At 34.7% G+C, this 18,650-nt stretch overlaps 1 protein-coding gene across 1 annotated transcript in view; it reads right to left on the reverse strand.

Moving 5' to 3' along the window:
- CCDC39 (coiled-coil domain containing 39) overlaps positions 1–18,075 on the reverse strand; it is a 41,385-nt gene extending 23,310 nt beyond the window's left edge. Inside the window, exons 1-9 of the mRNA XM_026498124.4 lie at positions 17,877–18,075; positions 12,383–12,502; positions 10,605–10,751; positions 8,848–9,006; positions 8,072–8,164; positions 7,851–7,979; positions 4,289–4,480; positions 2,514–2,617; positions 1,839–1,971 (exon numbers count right to left, since the gene is read on the reverse strand). Coding sequence (XP_026353909.2) covers positions 1,839–1,971; positions 2,514–2,617; positions 4,289–4,480; positions 7,851–7,979; positions 8,072–8,164; positions 8,848–9,006; positions 10,605–10,751; positions 12,383–12,502; positions 17,877–17,966 — 1,167 coding nt within the window. The 5' untranslated portion in view covers positions 17,967–18,075. The remainder of the gene's footprint in view (positions 1–1,838; positions 1,972–2,513; positions 2,618–4,288; positions 4,481–7,850; positions 7,980–8,071; positions 8,165–8,847; positions 9,007–10,604; positions 10,752–12,382; positions 12,503–17,876) is intronic.
- Between the last annotated feature and the right edge of the window lie 575 nt (positions 18,076–18,650).

The raw sequence follows: 18,650 nt of genomic DNA on the forward strand, positions 1-18,650 counted from the left end.
AGTAACTTTAAGAGCATAAATAGATAATAGTAAAATCTAGTAAAATAATTTGTAAGTGATGAGTACTGAATACTTATTACTTTGTTTTGAATATTATGTATTTAATTGTGAGTCTATAGAATTTAATTTTTAATAGTAGCTATGTTTAGCAACTGACTTGCAAAATTCCAGAAAATTTAACTATCAACTCTTATGAGCTGGAAAGGGTTGGCCCCAACACACTACTGGCACCTTTATTCACACCTCATCTCTAGCTGGCCTCCCTACATGTGCAGCCCTCTAGGAAACAGAAACCTTTCCCCCATTCCCACTGCTCATCTCTCAAGATGCAGATCTGTCTTGACCTCAGGGCTTCATGACCAAGTGTTCCAGGTTTCAAATAGACCTCCCATGCCAAGCAAGACCTGTTGAAAGTTAATATTTTAATTGTTGAAATAATTTCCCTTTGTGTTCTTATACCCAGATAAGCATATTTCCTTTTGGCAACCAATGAACCTCAATATGAAAAAAAAATCTATTATTTGCACATTTAAATTTTGACAAATTAAGAAATATAATCTAATATAATCTTTAAAATGCTTTTTAATATAATAGATAATTTTCATTAGTTTTAAGACCTTCTCAAAGATTGCCTGGCAGTTTTAAAGTCGGTGCTTGGTGGTGAATAACATAATACATCTCCAAAACATACAGGGTTAGGATTTTTCCAAACAAACAAAAACTAACAGCTACAAAAACCAAGATTATGAATAAAATGCTACTACAGCATAAGTAGCACACACGCTGCCAATCCCATTTTTTCCAATTAAGCTAATTTCTTCAAAAATGTCACCAGTTTTTAATGTCATCATCAAAAGGTCTATTTTACATGGATTTCAGTCATTACAGATTTCCATTAAGTTCTAATACTGTCCCATTTCATGTGCTACAGAAAATCATGCTCTTAGGAGAAAAAAAAAAACACCTTTTTTAAAAATAATGTGATTTAGACTCATATACCACTCAAGTCAAGACTGCTGCATGACTTCATTATTCAGAGATTTTGAACATTCAACAGCACACTGAAGAAGCTTGATTCTCTCTAAATATAAGTGAAACCATACTTGATGTTTAGCAAATGGGGGATATTGCCATGGTCTTCAGCTCCCCCTCAGAAAAAGTGTAAAAGCAAGAAGTAGTGTAAATAGTGTCAGGTCACAGAAGTCACTTTGAAGTTTTCAAAGAGGAAATGATGAACCAGCCTTTTCCGGTTCTTCAAAAATTGGCCTAAATGTTACCAAGATGCCAAAGAGCTGATAAAGTAGAACACTTAAGAGTCCATTTACTTATAAGTGGTGCCAGACTGTCAGAGATAATAAATGATAAAGAAACACAGGGAAGGAATGCAGACCATTGGGGGAATTTGATCACAAACAAACAAACAAACAAACAAACAAAAAATGATAACCAACTGTAAGGGTAGAAATCAATTTTAAAATATGGGCATTTTTCAAGGTACGTCTGCAACTTAAGAGCATTTATGTGAATAACAAGCAGAGACACACCAGGCATTGGGAAGGCATGAGATCGCAGGCCGAGGGCTACCTGTGAAAGAAGACATCCAAGTCAAACACCAAAAGTGAAGCAAAAGGAGAAGTAGAAGCTTTAAGAGAGAAGGCCAGAAATATCTTTGGAAGCCACACACAAAAAGGGGGTCCAAAACAACCCGAAATTCTGATTACAAACGCGATCACACCAGAAAGCAGAGCTTCTTAAAAGACCTCCTACTCCCCGATTACAAGAGTCTAATTCACTATTGCTAAATTCGCTGTGACCATTTAAGAACTAATAAGTTTTACCTTTACGCTTTTTTCCTCCTCCCTTAGCATATCTTCCAAATTGGTAGCTTTTTCTTCTACAGACATTGTTTTCTCAGTTATCTGCTGTAATTTTTTTCTTACAATCTGATTATGATTTTTAATTTTCTGTAACCTAGAGAGAGTTTATGAGGAAAAAACAGAAAACATGTCTATAAAGTAATACAAACAAGGAATAGTTTATCCTAAGATTTCTTCATATAACCTGAAGGTTTCTTTTGCCATAAACCTTTTTATTACCTTTTTGTAACCTTTCTGTAAACCTTAAATATTTATTAAATGTATATTTAATAAGCCATAAAAATATTGTTCCTAAGCCTTTACAAAGAAAACCCAGGAAAAACTTTTTTTCAAGTTTAATAATTTAGCAGCTATCAGTTTACAATTATTTAACAAAAACTTAAATATTTAATAATTTTTCTAGAAGTAGTCAAGAGCTAGGGTGTATGGGTGGCTCAGCCAGTTAAGCGTTCAACGCTTGATTTCAGCTCAGGGCATGATCTGAGGTTCATGAGACTGAGCTCTGCATCTTATTCCTCTCCTTCTGCTCCTCCCTCTACTTGTTCTCTCTCTCTCTCAAATAAATAAATAAATACAATCTTAAAAAAATAGAAGTAGTCAAGAACTATAAACATATTTAAATATCTTTTTTCTTACCTTGCTGTTTCTTCATGAATGTCCTTTTTTATTTTGGAAATATTTTTTCTTACAGCTTCTAAATCACTGGAACTTCTATTCACGGTGGCTTTTAAAGAATCCAGCTATTCATTAGTTAACAGACAGAAATTACATATTTACTCTACATCTCATAAATTAATTTCATTTTTGAAAAGTTCTATTCTGAACATGTTAGTTTTTAACCTACATCACACCCATAAATACAGTATTATTGCTGTAATACATATTAACGGTTTTTCTTTTTGATCTGATATTACATTTTAAATGACTTATTGCATGATACTGGCAAATTATAGAGTCCTACATAGATGCATTAAAGGTACATAGAGCAAAAGCTTCATAGTATTGGATTTGGCAATGATTTCTTGGATATGACAGGCAACAAAAGAAAAAAAGGCAAATTGGACTTCATCAAAATAAAAACTTTTGTGCATCAAAAGACAATATCAACACAGTTAAAAGGCAGACCACAAAATGGAGAAAATACTTGCAAATCATACACCTGATGAGGGATTAATATCTAGAATATATAGATAATTTCTAAAACTCCCCACCACCACCACCAACAACAACAAAAAAAAACCCAAAGTGATCCAAAATGAGCAAAGGACTTGAACAAACATTTCTCCAAATAAGATATACTAATGGCCAATAAGCTCATAAAAAAGATGCTCAACAGCATTAATCATTAGGGAAATGCAAATCAAAACTACAATGAAATACCACCTCACACCCTTCCATGAGTATGGCTACGACCAAAAAAAGAAAAAAGAAAAAAAGAAAAGAACGAGTGTTGACAAGAACATGGAGAAACTGGAACTTTTGTGCACTACTGGTGGAAGTATAAAATGGTACAGCCACTACAGAAAACAGTATGGTGGTTCCTCAAAAAATTAAAAACATAATTACCATAATTACCATCCAGCAATTCTGAGATAATTGTACACCCATGTTCAAAGCAGCATTATTCACAATAGCCAAAACATGGCAGCAACCCAAGTGTCCAATGACAGATAAACGGAGAAGCAAAATGTGATATATACATACAATGGAATAGTATTCAGCCTTAAAAAGTAACAAAATTTTGACATCTGCTACAACATAGATAAACCTTGAGGACATTATGCTGAGTGAAATAAATGAAATAAGCCAGTCACAAAGATCGCTAACACCCCCTATGAACAACCTAGCTGGGCATGTGTGCCTGCACAAGAGGAAAGAACAAAGCAGGAGAAATTTTGTTCTCTGTCTGTTTCAAGTTATTTTACGACTAAACTGTGTCACTACGAGACTGAAATATTATCCCCTCACAAGGACAGAAACTGAACTTAAGCAAATAGCTCCACCTAGAATTTGCGTCAAAACCACCACACACGTGTAGCACTGGAAAGACAGTTCGGGTTATTACTAATGTCAATATGCCCCTTCACATCTACCCATTTACCAGTTACAATCACGATTTCAGGTCTAGACACTTTGGGAGCCTTTTGCCTCAAGTCATTTACAAAACTCCGTATGTGACGGACAAGTTGTGTGCTGTATGACTTGGGCGGGGGGGAACCCTGTGATATGCCTGGCACCCCTCTTGCTTTCACCAAGCAGGGCTCAACTGCAGTACCCTAAAAGTTCCACAACATGAAGAGACAGAAGAAAAAAAAACCTAGAAGGCAGTTCCTTAATCAAAGGAGAGCTTTTATGCTTATTTTTATAGTAATTTGTCACAAACACACAAGCCAGTCTTTTTGTTGACATACCTCATCTTTCAGCTGATTTCTGTTCGTTTCATGACACTGATACTCCGTTCTACATTTTAAAAGTTTACGATCAGCAACGGAAATTCTCTTCTCATACTCTGTGTTATTCCCAATCTCACTTTCCAAAAACTTGATCTTTTCTTTAACCAAATTTTCTTTTTCTCTTATTTCCTGCTTTATCCTTGCTAATGCCTAAGATTTAAAAATATGTTAAATATATGTTTAATACAATGAACAAAACAAAAAGGAATTTAGTTTTTATTTTTCTATATTCGATACTTTATCAAAACTCCTTAAGACAATATTTTCTTTAAAGAGAGTCTATTTTGGGGGCACCTGGGTCGCTCAGTCATCCAACTCTTGATCTCAGCTCAGGTCTTGATCTCAGGGTTATGAGTTCGAGCCCTGCATTGTGCTCCACACTGGGCGTGGAGCCTACTTAAAAAAAGAGAGAGAAAGAGAGAGAGCCTATTTTTATATGAATAAAAACAAAGTATTAATATGTTACACATAAGTATCTATAAGCTCATTTTTTTTATAGATCTTGTTTTCTTTCATCTGGTACTTTGCTAAAGAGATAAGAAAATTATCAAGCTTATTTATAAACAAAAGACGATGTCTAAAAAATATAACACTGTTGAATATTTTTACATAGAAAGTTGGATTTCAATTATTTTTTTCCAAATATTTCACAGTACCAGTGGTTTTTTTTTCATCTTTTGAGAATAATATTTTAGTTATTGGTTTCAATAGGAATGTCTTCACTTAGGCCTTTTGCTGGTCTTGGAGATACAAAATAAATAGAATATACAAGGTAGTAACTGAAATGTGGACATAGCACCATGGGAAAAAAGAGATGATGAAGTCTATCCAAGATGAATTATCAAAAGGCATCACTTAAGAGGCTTCTTTTAAGTTAGGCCTAAAAAAAGTACATGGAGATGCATAAATACTCTAATGTGGTTAAAGTATAGGGAGGGCAGGGATGGAATGGGGATATATTAAGAAGGGGTGGGTACAAATGAAAGGAATGAGGCTGGAAAGGTAGAGGATAGGGCCCAATTGTGAAAAAGTTCAATTTTTTTAACTGCCATGTTAAAGAGGTTCAATTTTTAAGCAATGTAGAACAAAGAAGATTTTAGAGCTGAGGAATAAAAAGCTCATATGTGGTTTTTACAAGTGATGTTGATGGCAACATGTTAGAGGAATGGAGGAAGAAGGAAAATTTACCCTAAAATGTAATTCCAAAATGGAGTCCCACCAAACAATTAATCCCAAAAATTGGGTTGGGGGAGGGTATATGTTCTTTTTTTTTTTTTTTTTTTAAGATTTTATTTATTTATTTGCCAGAGAGAGAGAGAGAGCACAGGCAGGGGGAGCAGCAGGCAGAGGAAGAAGCAGGCTCCCCGCTGAGCAGGGAGCCTAGGGTGAGGGTATATGTTCTGAAATGAGTAAGTTTTAGAAGTGCTGCATGTAATACTGTACATATTAGCATATTCAATGGATATATATATATATATATATATATATATGAAATGTACTACTTTTTTTAAAGATTTTATTTATTTGAGAGAGAGAGAGCATGAGCAGGGGAATGAGGCAGGGCAGAGGGAGAGGGAGGAGGAGAAGCGGGGAGTGGGGTAGGTCAGTGGGCAGAGTGAAGTAGGGCAAAGGGCAGAGCCCCCCTTGACTTGGGGCTCATTCCCAGGACCCTGAGATCATGACCTGAACCAAAGGCAGACACTTAACCGACTGAGCCACACAGGCACCCCTGAAATACATTACATTTTAAAAAGCATAAATTTATTAAATCCCACATGTTCTCTATAACAATTAACACTCTATAATGTAACATTCTATATATATATACTGTGTTCATTCAATCAAAGACATGTCAAAACATCCTAAGTTTATATATGTCAAATGATCATTCTAGAACTTCCTGCCTTATATTGATTTTCTACCACTAAAACAGATAATTTAATACCTACTTCAACATTCACATTTTTTAACGGTGTTATCTACTCACAGTTAAGTTTTTTGTAGGTGATGTTGATAAGTATAGTAATACCCCAAAATTTCCACACTGGAATAAAAGCATAATAGAAAAATATTTTTCCTCTTCTATATAATATAAAAGTTTCTTTTAAGAAGCCAATTTCAGGTTCATATGCTCAGATTCCTACCAAGAAGACATCAAGAAGGCAGGAACTGCTTTGGAGTCACAGGACCAAAGATTAAATCCCGTCCTAGTATGAACTGGATCTCACTGGCTCACCAGCACTGACTGACACATCTCTTCTCAACTCTGCATTGAGTGGAGTCACGTTGGTATGGAAGTAGTTTCCCCACAGAAATCAGAAATGCTACAAATGGGAGCCAGTTGTTAAACACTCTAATTAGAAGCATACCACTACATATGGAGGCACTTCTTAGCACCTCCCAATTCTCTTACAAAAAAGACAACCAGGAGATGTCCATAAGGAACCACAGTGAATATAACCAGAGAGCTACAAGTTGTATATTCTGCCAAATCAGCAGGCTGTGTCAATTCAGCTGTGGGGTTGTATGAGAATGCAATTGTGGATCTGCAATCTTGGATCTGTCACATTTGATTTACACAAAGGAAGCAGTCAGGACTTGATGCCTGAAACCAAGATCAGCATTAAGAATTAAGAGGAACTCATAGTTAAGACTGGTTCTCCCTTGGCCTTCCAAGGAAGGCATAGGCCATTTTGTTGATAAAATGTTGGTTACTTACAAAAATTTAAAATAAAAGAATAATATAGTTACATATAAGTCACATATAGCAAGTAAACCTCATACAGATATGAGAATTCTAATCTCCCAATGACCTAGGTTGCTTGACTTTCCGTGGAGTAGACTCAGAGTGGAAGTTAACATATCCTCGCATCTGCCTTCTTTCCTCAATTCCTTCTCCATCCCAACTCCCCCTAATCTTCCCATTTTTACTCACCACCATTTTGCCCTTTAATGATTTTCTAAAAAACATCTCCTAAATTACCTCTGAAGGTAGCAAAAGATAACACTAGGTCTGTGTTTAATTGGTGTGGTATTCCTTCCCTTCCAAGCTTCTACCCCATTATGAGTGCCTCAGTTTCAAAAGTGAAATTTCATCACAGTCTAGGTTTCTTTCCTGACTCTCCCTTTTTGTTTCTTGGCCAACCATGAGACTCATTTCCCTACACCAGTGATTATTTCAAATAGCACATACATTAAATCCAAAGCACCTTTGGAAAACCACGTGTAAGTCAGAGCATTGGTTTACTGCACTAACATTATCTACTGACTTTCTCTTGTTCCACATTTCAGAGATGGAAAGATCTAGTCTTCAGCATTATAATACCATAAGTAAATAATCTTCATAAAATCACATATCTAAATGGAAAGAGTCAGCTTTGAAAAACATTTATCAAAACTATTGAACCCTACTACAAAAGTGATTTTCAAATAACAATGTGAGTTACATTTGAAATGAATGAGTTAAATACAAAAGAGAGTAACACAGCTGAACACCGCAAGGACTAAACAACTACTTTACCAAGGCACTGTTATCGATGTCTCGATCTCTCTTCTGCATCTGCTCTATTGTGTTCTCCCACTGTTTAATGAGTTCTTGTCTTTCATTATGAATCTTACGAAAATCTTGTGCTGCTTTATCCAATTCTAACTGTCAGATAGAGAGCAAATAACATTTTTGTGAATTTAAGTGCTTTTGCATACATCCCTTCGACAATTAATAAAAATCTTCACTAAACTAACCTGTGCACTTAGAGTCTCTGTAAGTTCGTTGTCAAGAACCTTTCTTCTCTGATTACATTCCAAAGTCAGTCTTTCTAATTGCAGAGTCAGTGCCTGTGATGTAGTTGCATGTAAAAATATTCACAATGATCATTTAACTTAAAAGCTATTAGCATATCTCACATTAAGTACTACTATATTACAGATATACACTTATTTGTTATCTAAAACAATTACAAAATAATACATAATCTTTTAACCCTAAAGGGCTGCAATGAAAACTCAATTGTTTCTAAAAAGACTATTAAAGTAAGTTAGAAAAAAATAAACAATGATTTGCCATTTAAAATAATGCATTTGGTATTAAGTCTATTAGAAAACAGCATGTTTCATAATACTAACATATTAACATATTTACTTACAAGTAGATTTTAAGTAATGGTTATAATATTAAATAATAGCACTATAGTCTCAAATCAACAAACACTGTATATTACATTCAAACTATTATTTAGACAAAAGAAGTCAAATTACTTATACATAATTCTAATATAAAACTTTCTTCTCTGAAATGCTTTTGAAAACTCTTCTCAATCTGGATTCTTAACCTGGAGTCTGTGGATCCCTAAATGGTCAGAGGGTTTCAGAGGATCTATAAAACTTTCAGCAAAATTTTATGAGTATTTGACACAAAAAAAAAAAACTATGGCTTTCAAATTACAAATCTAATTTAGGTAAAAAGGTTCACACACTACAGATTCAGAGAAAACCTAAGTCTACAATTTATAATTTCTCACCCTAATTTTATTATCATCTTGTTGTGCATACTTCTGAAGAGTGAGGGCATCACTATCTTTATGAGCTGATTCTTCTAACCAGGCTTCCAATGCTTGCTGGTCCCAGTTCATTTGACATTTCAAACCATCCAATTTTTGAGTAGTTTTAAATATGTTATTCTAATTTCCAAAGAAAGGGGGCAGGGAGAGATCATAAAATATTATTTACTACACAAACTAAAATAAAACATAATATTACATACTACAGAACATACTGAAAAGGAAAGAAGAAATCCTATCCCTTTCCCAACTTCCAGATATATATAATGCACCATATTTCAATTATATAACTATCATATTTGTATTTAATTCTTTGGTTGTAAAATAGAGGGGAAACGATTATATAAAGTTGAGAACAGTAGTTGAGTCAAAGATTGTGTCTGCCTTCAGCTCAGGGCATGATCCCAGGGTCCTGGGATAGAGCCCCACATCAGGCTCCCTACTGGGAGCCTGCTTCTTCCTCTCCCACTCCCCCTGCTTGTGTTCCCTCTCTCACTGGCTGTCTCTCTCTCTGTCAAATAAATAAAATAAAAATCTTAAAAAAAAAAAAAAGGCTTCAGGGGAAGTCCCCCAGAGCAATCTCTAATATTAGAGATTGGATATACAATCTTAGTAAAAATAATGTGCTTGATATGCTAACTCAAGCCTAAGTCAAGTCCCCTTCAGCTCCATTTCCAATCAGATTCTTGCCTCTAAGATGCCTCTTCTATGGAAATTTTGGAAGTACTTTTAATTGAAATAAATACAGTTGTTAAGGAGATAAAAATATTTCTGTAAATTAATAAGTCAGTCAGAGAAAGACGAATACTATATGATTTCACTCATACGTGGAATTTAAGAAACAAAACAGATAACATAGGAGAAGGGAAGGAAAAATAAAATAAGATGAAAATTGAGAGGAGGCAAACCATAAGAGGCACTGAACTCTAGGAAACAAACTGAAGGTTGCTGGAGGGAGGTGGGTAGGGGGAAGGGATAATTGGGTGATGGGCATTAAGGAAGGCACTTGCTGTAATGAGCCCTGGGTGTTACATGCAACTGATGAATTACTAAATTCTACCTCTGAAACTAAAACACAAAAATTCTGTAAATGTATTCATTTAACAAATCTAGAGTCATAAAAGAAAACAGATCATTACGCAAATAAATACAAATATAATAAAATATGTATGTGTGTATACATATGCATACATATGTGCATTTCTATATGTATATACACATGTAAAGAGAAAAATTGAATTTGCAAAGAGCTCCCAAATCAGACAACTAAAAACAAAGGAAAAGAGAAAAAGAGGTTACAGTAGTATAATATTAGAGTTACAGGCTAATAAATTAATATGAAAGGTAAAAATTTTGAATGAAAAATGAAACTCAATATTAAAAGTAATTTTTAACATGTCCTTTTAAAAATATATGAACAAATTGTGCCTAGTATCATATAATACTTATATGTCTAGTATCACATAACAGACAGCCACTATGGTACTCTGCATGTGGTGGCTCAATGACTATTTGGTAAATGAACAGTGGGAAAATAAATATAACATTCTATCATTTCATTCAAATAACAACTCTGCACACCTTTCATTGTCCAAAAAACAATGTAAGTAAATGTCAGAAAACTAATGAATGCCTTTCCCATAGAAAAAAATCTGTGTTAGTTGGTGAGGGAAGAAAGAACAATAGCACAAAATTTTAAGTAACATTTCAATACATACTTCCTTATCACTTTTCTTTTCTCGTATTGAAGCCATTTCATTTTCCAGTCGTTGGATTTCATCCTTCACTCGTCCCAGTTCTCTTTCAGCAATGATCTTAAAATGCTCTTCACTTTCAATCTCATGCTCCCTGGCTTTACAAAGAGACTACAGAATAATTTATAAGATAGAAAGACCTTTTAATTTTTAATATTATAAAATATTTATAATAATCCACTAGCCCCCCAAAAAAGTTCCCACAAAATACTTAGATTAAGTACTATTAAGTCCACTTTTCTGAAACCTGAACTATGTTAGGTTTTATGATTCAGTGTAGTTTGTGTTGCATACTAGTTGTAAGAAAGTCAGTTCATGGAATGACCTAGGAGAAAATATTGTTGTCAGTAATTTTCAGATATTATGTTGGTCTAGGGAAATTGAAGAAAACCAAAGTTTATAATGGTTAAGACTTAAAAATATATATATAACTCATCATTTACCTAAAAAATAAGAAATAAAGTTTATTTAAAAATACTTGGGAAATGGGATGTTTCTATGAACTGATTACATATTCTAATTAAGAGATAATTTATAAATGACTATGTAAACACTAATGGTTATAAATATTTCCCAGAATATATTAATAAACCACCATGTCTTTGTGTTAAGTTTTACTTGATAAAATAGTATTTGTTGACTATTGAGTTTGTAGTGCTTCAAAGTTATCACTATCAGTATTATTTTTAATTACTAGAGCTGTTAGTGCTATAGGAAGTTTATTGTCTTTTTTGTCTATTATCTGATTTAATTAAGGTTTGACTATAATGAAATATACCTATATACCTACAGAGAGTCTCTGACTTTCAAATTCCCAACTCAGTGATTTAATAACTTTAAGAAAATATGTTCCAAACAGTTTGTTACTCAATCATATCAGGATTCAAAAATTTCAAGTATTGCTTTTAAAAGTTCATTAAATTCGTAGCTTCCTAATAAGACTTGTACGCAATAAAATGGTTACTTATCTGTATTAATTATAAATTGGTATTAAAAGCATGTTTTGTTCACTTTTAAGAATTATATATCTTTCAAAGAAAGGTAGATGCATTTTTTAAAAAATAGTTTGAAATGGAAGTTAGTAAACTCTCCAGTGCTGATTTGCTGAGCTGATTAGTAGGACATCATCAGGGAATGATGTTCTACACATGAATAGACTGTCCATAAAACAAAAGCTTACTTAACTAATCACTCTAAATTTTAAGTTTATTATTTGTAGTAATATTTCTAAAATGTATTGTACTTTTCCTGGTTATCTTAAATAATAACCTAAATATAATTTAATTTTTCTATTATCTCAGGATCCTAAAATACCATGGTGCCCTAAGGGCTACTGAAGTGTGTGAACTATTTGCCTCCACTCAAAAAGGCCCAGTGGGTTGCACTGAAAAAGTGAAAAGGAGGTGGAAATTCTATCATGTGTTACATTAGGTCTATTTTGGCTTAAAATCACTGTTTGATCACTAAATGCTTCTCACATAATCTGATGCCTAATATTACATTAGACTGTTTGAATGATCTCTTCTTTCAACTGAATTATTTATTCCTGAACTTGGTGGCAGCAATGAGTTCCTCAAAGCCTTTTTTTCTACCTATCGTCAGGTTCAAGGTTATGTTCACAATAGTTCAGCTATGCTAAAGTTTCCTGTTGTATCTCTAAAATAAAATCAAGATGTAAATGCAATGTGAAATGTTCCATGACTACACATGGCATAATCAACATAACACTGGCATAACTGTACCTGTGTAAAGGAAAATTCTTGCTTAACATTTTTGAAGTGAGAAGTCATAGCATTAATTCGATCTTCATAGTCACGTAGCTGATCTTGCAAGCTTGCCCTTTCCTCCTGCAGCTTTGACAACTGTAAATAATATGTGCAGTAATTTAGAGATTACTGTGGGAAAGTCAGCACATTATATTAGGATATTAAGACAACAGAAATCTCTCAGATTTCTCAGAAATCTCTCAGGGACCACTGTTAAAATGCAATTTTCATACAGCAGTACTTAAAGGGAAAAAACGAGATTTTATTCCATAACTAAACCACAAGATCTCTAGAGCAAACAAGAGCATAATAACAGACGTAACAAAAACACAGAACATGAACCATAAGTTTGAAAAGTAGTGGGACACCAGGTATAATAGCTCCTCCCTGAACTCCTATGCAAAACCAACAGATTTAGAGCAAGCTGAACAGAAGAAAACAACTAACTCTCATGTGCTTAGACCCTATTTCTCAATGTATTTTGTGTATCACTGAATTAGAACCCTGAGTAGAAACAAAACAATGCAAATGTATAACAAACAAACAAACAAACAACTTTAGGAAATTACAAGATAGATTCTCAGGACAATTAGAATATATCAAAGCAATGTAAAAGCTCAACAAAACAAAAATATCCTTTCTTATCGTCTTGATCTGTGGTTCCCAAAGTTGGGGCTACGACCCAGGAGGTAGACAACAAAATCCACTAAAGTACAAAAGGCAATATTTGAATTTTTAAATAAGGAAGAAAGAAAATAAATACTAATGTACTAGATGTTATATCCTATATTTTATCAAGCATACTAATATTAAAGATGTATTTTTTTGCTTTTTATTTCATAATTTCAGTCTTGCTTTTAATTCCCTCTTTTGTTTACTTTGTTGTTCTTTTTAAAATTTATTAAGAGCAATTCCTAATTTCTTTACTTTTTGTCACATCAATTACTATGGACTAAATGTTTGTGTCACCCTCAAATTCATATGTTGAGACCCATACCCACAATGTGATGGTATCTGGAGATGTGCCTTTGGGAGGTAAATAGGTTTAAATTAGGACCTGAAGGTAGGACCCTCATGATGGAATTAGTGTCCTTTTAAGAAGACAAGAGACCAGAGCTTCCTTTCTCTCTGCCATGTGAGAACAAAGTGAGAAGGCAGCCATGTGCAAGCCAGGAAGAGGGCTCTCACTAGAACCCAAACACTCTGCCACCCTGATCTCAACTTCTAGCCTTTCAGAACCTTGAAAAGTAAATGTCTGTTTTTTAAGTCAGTCTATGGTATTTTGTTATAAAGCAACCCAAGCCAACTAAGGCGCTGATTTAAAAATGAAGGTATTTAAGCCTGTAAGTTTTCTTTTAGTAAGATTTTTGCTATTTCCAATGGATATAGGTGTGAAGAACTCTCTTTTTATTGTTTTCTAAAAACTGACTTTTCCCTTTCAATTTCTCTATGATAGAAGAACTATCCAGGAATATATATCTGAGAAGTTGGCCTAAGTATTTAAGATGGATATCATAGTCTGCTCAGGCTGACATAACAAAATATCATAGACTGGGTGGCTTAAAGATCAGAAATTTATTTCTCACAGTTCTGGGGGCTGGAAAGTCCAGGACAGAGGTGCTAGCCAATTTGGTTCTGGTGAAATCTCTTTCTGACTTACAGATAGTGCCTTCTTAGCTACATACTCAAATGGTGGAGAAAGAGAGACTTCTGGTCTCTCTTCCACTTCGTACAAAGATACTAATCACATCGTGGGAGCCACATTCTCATGACCTCATCTAAGCCTAATTACCTCCCAAAGGACCCACTGCCAAATACCATTACATTGGAGATTAGAGCTTCAATATATGAATGGGGTGGGGGGGGGGACATCAGTCCATAACAATGGAAGATAATTTTTTAAATTATTTATTACAAATGCTATTGGCTTATGATTAGAGAATGTGGCCTACAAAATTCCTACCACTCATTTAATTGTGGTAAAATATTCATAACCTACTTTGTATCATTTTAACCATTTTTCAGTGTACATTAAGAGTGGCATTAAGTGTATTCATGTGTTATGTAACTACTGCCACCATCCACCTGAAAATTTTCATTTCCCAAACTGAAACTGTGTGCCCATTAAACCCTAACTCTCCTTTCCCCTTCTCCCCAACTCCTGGAAATTGCCATTCTACTTGAATCTTTATGAATTTGACTACTCTATGTATGTCACATAAGTGGAACCATACAGTATTTTATGTCCACCTTATTTCACTTCATATAATGTCTTTAAGTTTTAACATTCATTTTTAGTGCATTAAGGATTTTGTTCTGGTATAGTAAATGATCCACATTTGTAAATGTTTTATGGACATACTCCTTAAAGTGTTTATTTAAGGGATATATGTGCTCTCTCTGTTTTTATTTTTATTGTATTATTCATAACTATATTCTTATTTTTGTCTATTAGGGTTGTCCAATTCTGAGGAGGTCAATATTGAAGTATCCTACTACAACTGTACTTTTTTGTCAAAGTCTATTTGTATTTATAATAGCTTTTACTTTCATGTACTTAGTTATTGCATTGTTTGATGCATACAGCTTTATGACTTTTATTTACTTCATCAGTTATAACTTTTATGATTGCACAATGAACCCAGAGCAAAAGCATCTGCTTTTTCAATGAAAGCATAATGATTACCTCTCCACAAGCTGATAATTCCTTCCCCACAGAATTCCCAGAAATATCTTTTGCCTCTTTTAAATATAAAAGACCATGCAAGGACCACCAGATATTTATTGAAAACTTACATGTGAGGGATATCAAGATAAACAAACAAAAAGATCCCACAGGAAACATAATTCAAGACACAAAAAAGAACTTAACACACACACATGCACACACACACGCACACACACTCAGCCAGACTGTAAATGATACTGTACTCCTAAAACAAGACCATGTGCTACAAAAAAGCAACAAGCAAATAACCTGAAAGTTAAAAATATGGTTGACAGAGTTGCCAAGATAAAAACTACAATGTAAATTTGAAACAAAACCCTAAAAACTTCCAGAGATTATAATTATAACCCACAAAGAAATGGAAATCAATCTAGTATCAGATTACTCACGAATATCACCACTGGAAAATAATACTTTCCAAATTCTGTGGAAAAAATATTTTTAACCTAGAATATTCTATCCAGCCAAAACCATCAAATGTGAGATTAAACAAAAAACATTTTCAGATTCAGAGTTTTCCTCCTATACACACTTCCTAGGGACACACAAGAAGTATTTCATCAAAATAAGGAAATTACCCAAGAAAGAAGATATGTGATCTAGGAAGTAGAGCATCAACCCAGTAAAGGAATAAAGGAAATTCTCAAGTTAACAGTTGGAAAATAGGCCTGTGGAAAAATAGTCCATATTAAAAAAACACAGGACTCTAGAAGGAAGGTATCTTGAAGATCCGATGCTATAATTTAAAGAATATAAACTTAAAGCAGGCAATGCAAGAAATCAGTTGGCAACTAAGGATGCAAGGAATCAAAAGCACAGTACTATGGACCCTTCTTGAAACAACTATTTAAGGATAGAACCCAACCAGTCAAAAGACAAGTGGCTGCATTAAGGACCATTACATCAGTTTAAATATAAAATAAGACTAAACTTGTAGTAAATTAAGGACACTGAATAAACCTTGATAACATAAAAATAATAAAACCACTACTTTTTAATGGGGTAAAAGATGGTGGAAAGAAGTGTGAGAGCTAATTTCTTTATTTTAAAAATGAAAAATGAAAGATCAGGGAGTCAACCCATACTGTCAACAAATGAAACAAAGCATTTTTTAAACAATAATTTAACCATTTCATTTTTTTCTTATATAGTTTTTCCTAAGGTTAAGAAAACTTTTTAGCAATCACTATCTGTAGTAATCAAGTAATATTTACCTGAAATTCAACAATCCCTTTCATTTTGTCTCTTAAGTAAAACTAAATTATTTTTATTAAATAAAAATTGTTACAATAAAAACAGCTCATATAGTAGGATTCCATTCATATAATACTTCTGTTGGCCTCTTCTATCTATATCTGTAGACCATGATGTCTGGAATATTCGTTTAATGTCATGAAAGTCACACTTCTATAGTCAACAGTAGGTATTTCGAGGAGGGAGTACTCTATTTCTTATTTTATACCCTTCTGTTCTATTTGAATGGCTTAAACTTACCAGAGTTGCTTTTTTAATGCCATTGTTTATTCAGGTGAAGTGATTATGATCCTCACTCTTCTTCTTTCTATTGCTCTGCAATATTTTTTAAATAGCTAATATAATTACTATGTATATAAAATCATATGAGACAAATATTATGGTAATAATACCAACAACTAACATTTGAATGGAAGTTTAACTTACATTAATGTCCTTAGAGCTGTATTAACAATCCTGTGAAATAATTATTTTATTTATTTCCAGTTTATAGAAGAAGAAACAGGCTCATTGCTGGTAATTAGGATCTGAACCCAGGGCTGAATACTTCTTAATATTATTATTCCTCAGTACTCAGTGCTAAATCTCTTTTATTTCCTAATGTTGTCCTTCATTGAAACAAACAAAAAACTGCAGCCATCTAAGTTAGGCATGAGCAAATAAGTCAGAGTATTTGGGGGAAAAATCTTCAAAAAACAGTGAAGGATTTTCATTTTTCAGAGGAAAGAAAGCCTTCTCTTCCATTCTATAAAGTAATGTAAACATCATCTGTTCTTGGACCCTCTTCTACACAACACATTGCCATGTGATGGAACTTTAGACTGACTGTTAAAGGTTTTTAAAAGTTTTCTGAGCCGGTTGCAATTTTATTTTTAACAAAAATTATGCATTGGTTGCAAGCTGGTGTAAAATATTCCTTACAATGTAAAATATTTTATATCACTCCGTGACAACATTCTCACTTTGAAAAGCTGCAAACTGAACATTTTACATTCTTACTAGAACGTTCCTCTTGAAAACATTTCTTCAAGACACTTTCAACTTTAAATGTCATCGGCAGAAACTCAAAAAGAAACGTCGACCCGAACGTGTTTTGTTTATAAACATCCGCAAACAACTGTTGCTTCGAAAACCTCAGAAGTCCCTTTGCAAGCCGCGCTTAATTCTGAGGAAGGAAAAAGAGCACCCAGGAACCAGCCTTTCCTCTCCTGCCCAGCAGGCTGGAAATGAATACATGGAGCAGGAGAGAAGAGAATAACGACTCAGTCTTTATAGTCCTGAATATCAATTATCGTTTCATTTTATATTTTGTAATGCTTAGCAAGTTCCGAAAAGGGCGGGCAAGTGAGGGAGGAAGAAGATGGTGCGGGTGAGAGTTAGTGAAGAGACGAACCTGGGGAAGGAAAGGGGAGGAATAAAGGGGTTGGGGTATTCCTGCCAACCAGAAAACTTCCCCTCTTTACCCCGCCTTCTTCACCTGATGCTTACCTTATCTTCCAGTATCTTGTTCTCCTCATTTGCCACAGGGATAGCAAACCCATCGTCCCAATGCAGCTCTGCCAAGAATTCGCTACTCATGATGGCAAACGGATAGGGAACCTCTGACAAGCTGTGGAGGAAAAATCCGCCTTCTCGTACAGCCCGGGAGCAGCACGCGAGGCAATCCCCCACACCCGCTAAGCTCGCCTGTAATTACCACCTCAGCCCTAGCAACCGTTCCGCGCCCTTAGTTACCAAACAGGAAATGCTCAAGCCGCAAGGCAAAACTTCCGGTTGAGAACTCGGCCCCTAGATCCCGAGCTTTTTCTTTTTGAGTTCCCAGGGAAGCGAAGCACTATACACCAGGAGATCGCTGGGGTTGCCAGGTGCCCGCATAACCTTCCCTCAAACTGCGACTTGAGGTCGTCTGCCCGGGCGCTCCCGGAGAGTGTAAAGTCGGTGGCGCCTGAGGTCTCCAGGATACACAGGATACGGGAATGGCATTGCGCCACGCAACTGCCGGATCGCAAGCCGCTGAGAGAGAGCTAAGGAAAACAGTAAACCCGGCTTTTCTTTTCCAGTGGTGTCTGTTGATTTCATCCTCAGATGAAATCTCGTAGGCTGAAGTAGACTGGTATTTTGAAGCACAATTCATCCCGTAGAATCTCTGATGTGTGCTTCGATCTTTGTTTTAATCTCCTGGTCTTCCTCACAATGCTCATCTGCCCTTTGCAGCGCGTCCCGGCTAACCGCAGACATGGACTGCGCAGAGTTGGCAAACTT

The sequence above is a fragment of the Ursus arctos genome, unplaced genomic scaffold (genome assembly GCF_023065955.2).
Source record: "Ursus arctos isolate Adak ecotype North America unplaced genomic scaffold, UrsArc2.0 scaffold_4, whole genome shotgun sequence".
NCBI classification, from domain to species: Eukaryota; Metazoa; Chordata; class Mammalia; order Carnivora; family Ursidae; genus Ursus; species Ursus arctos.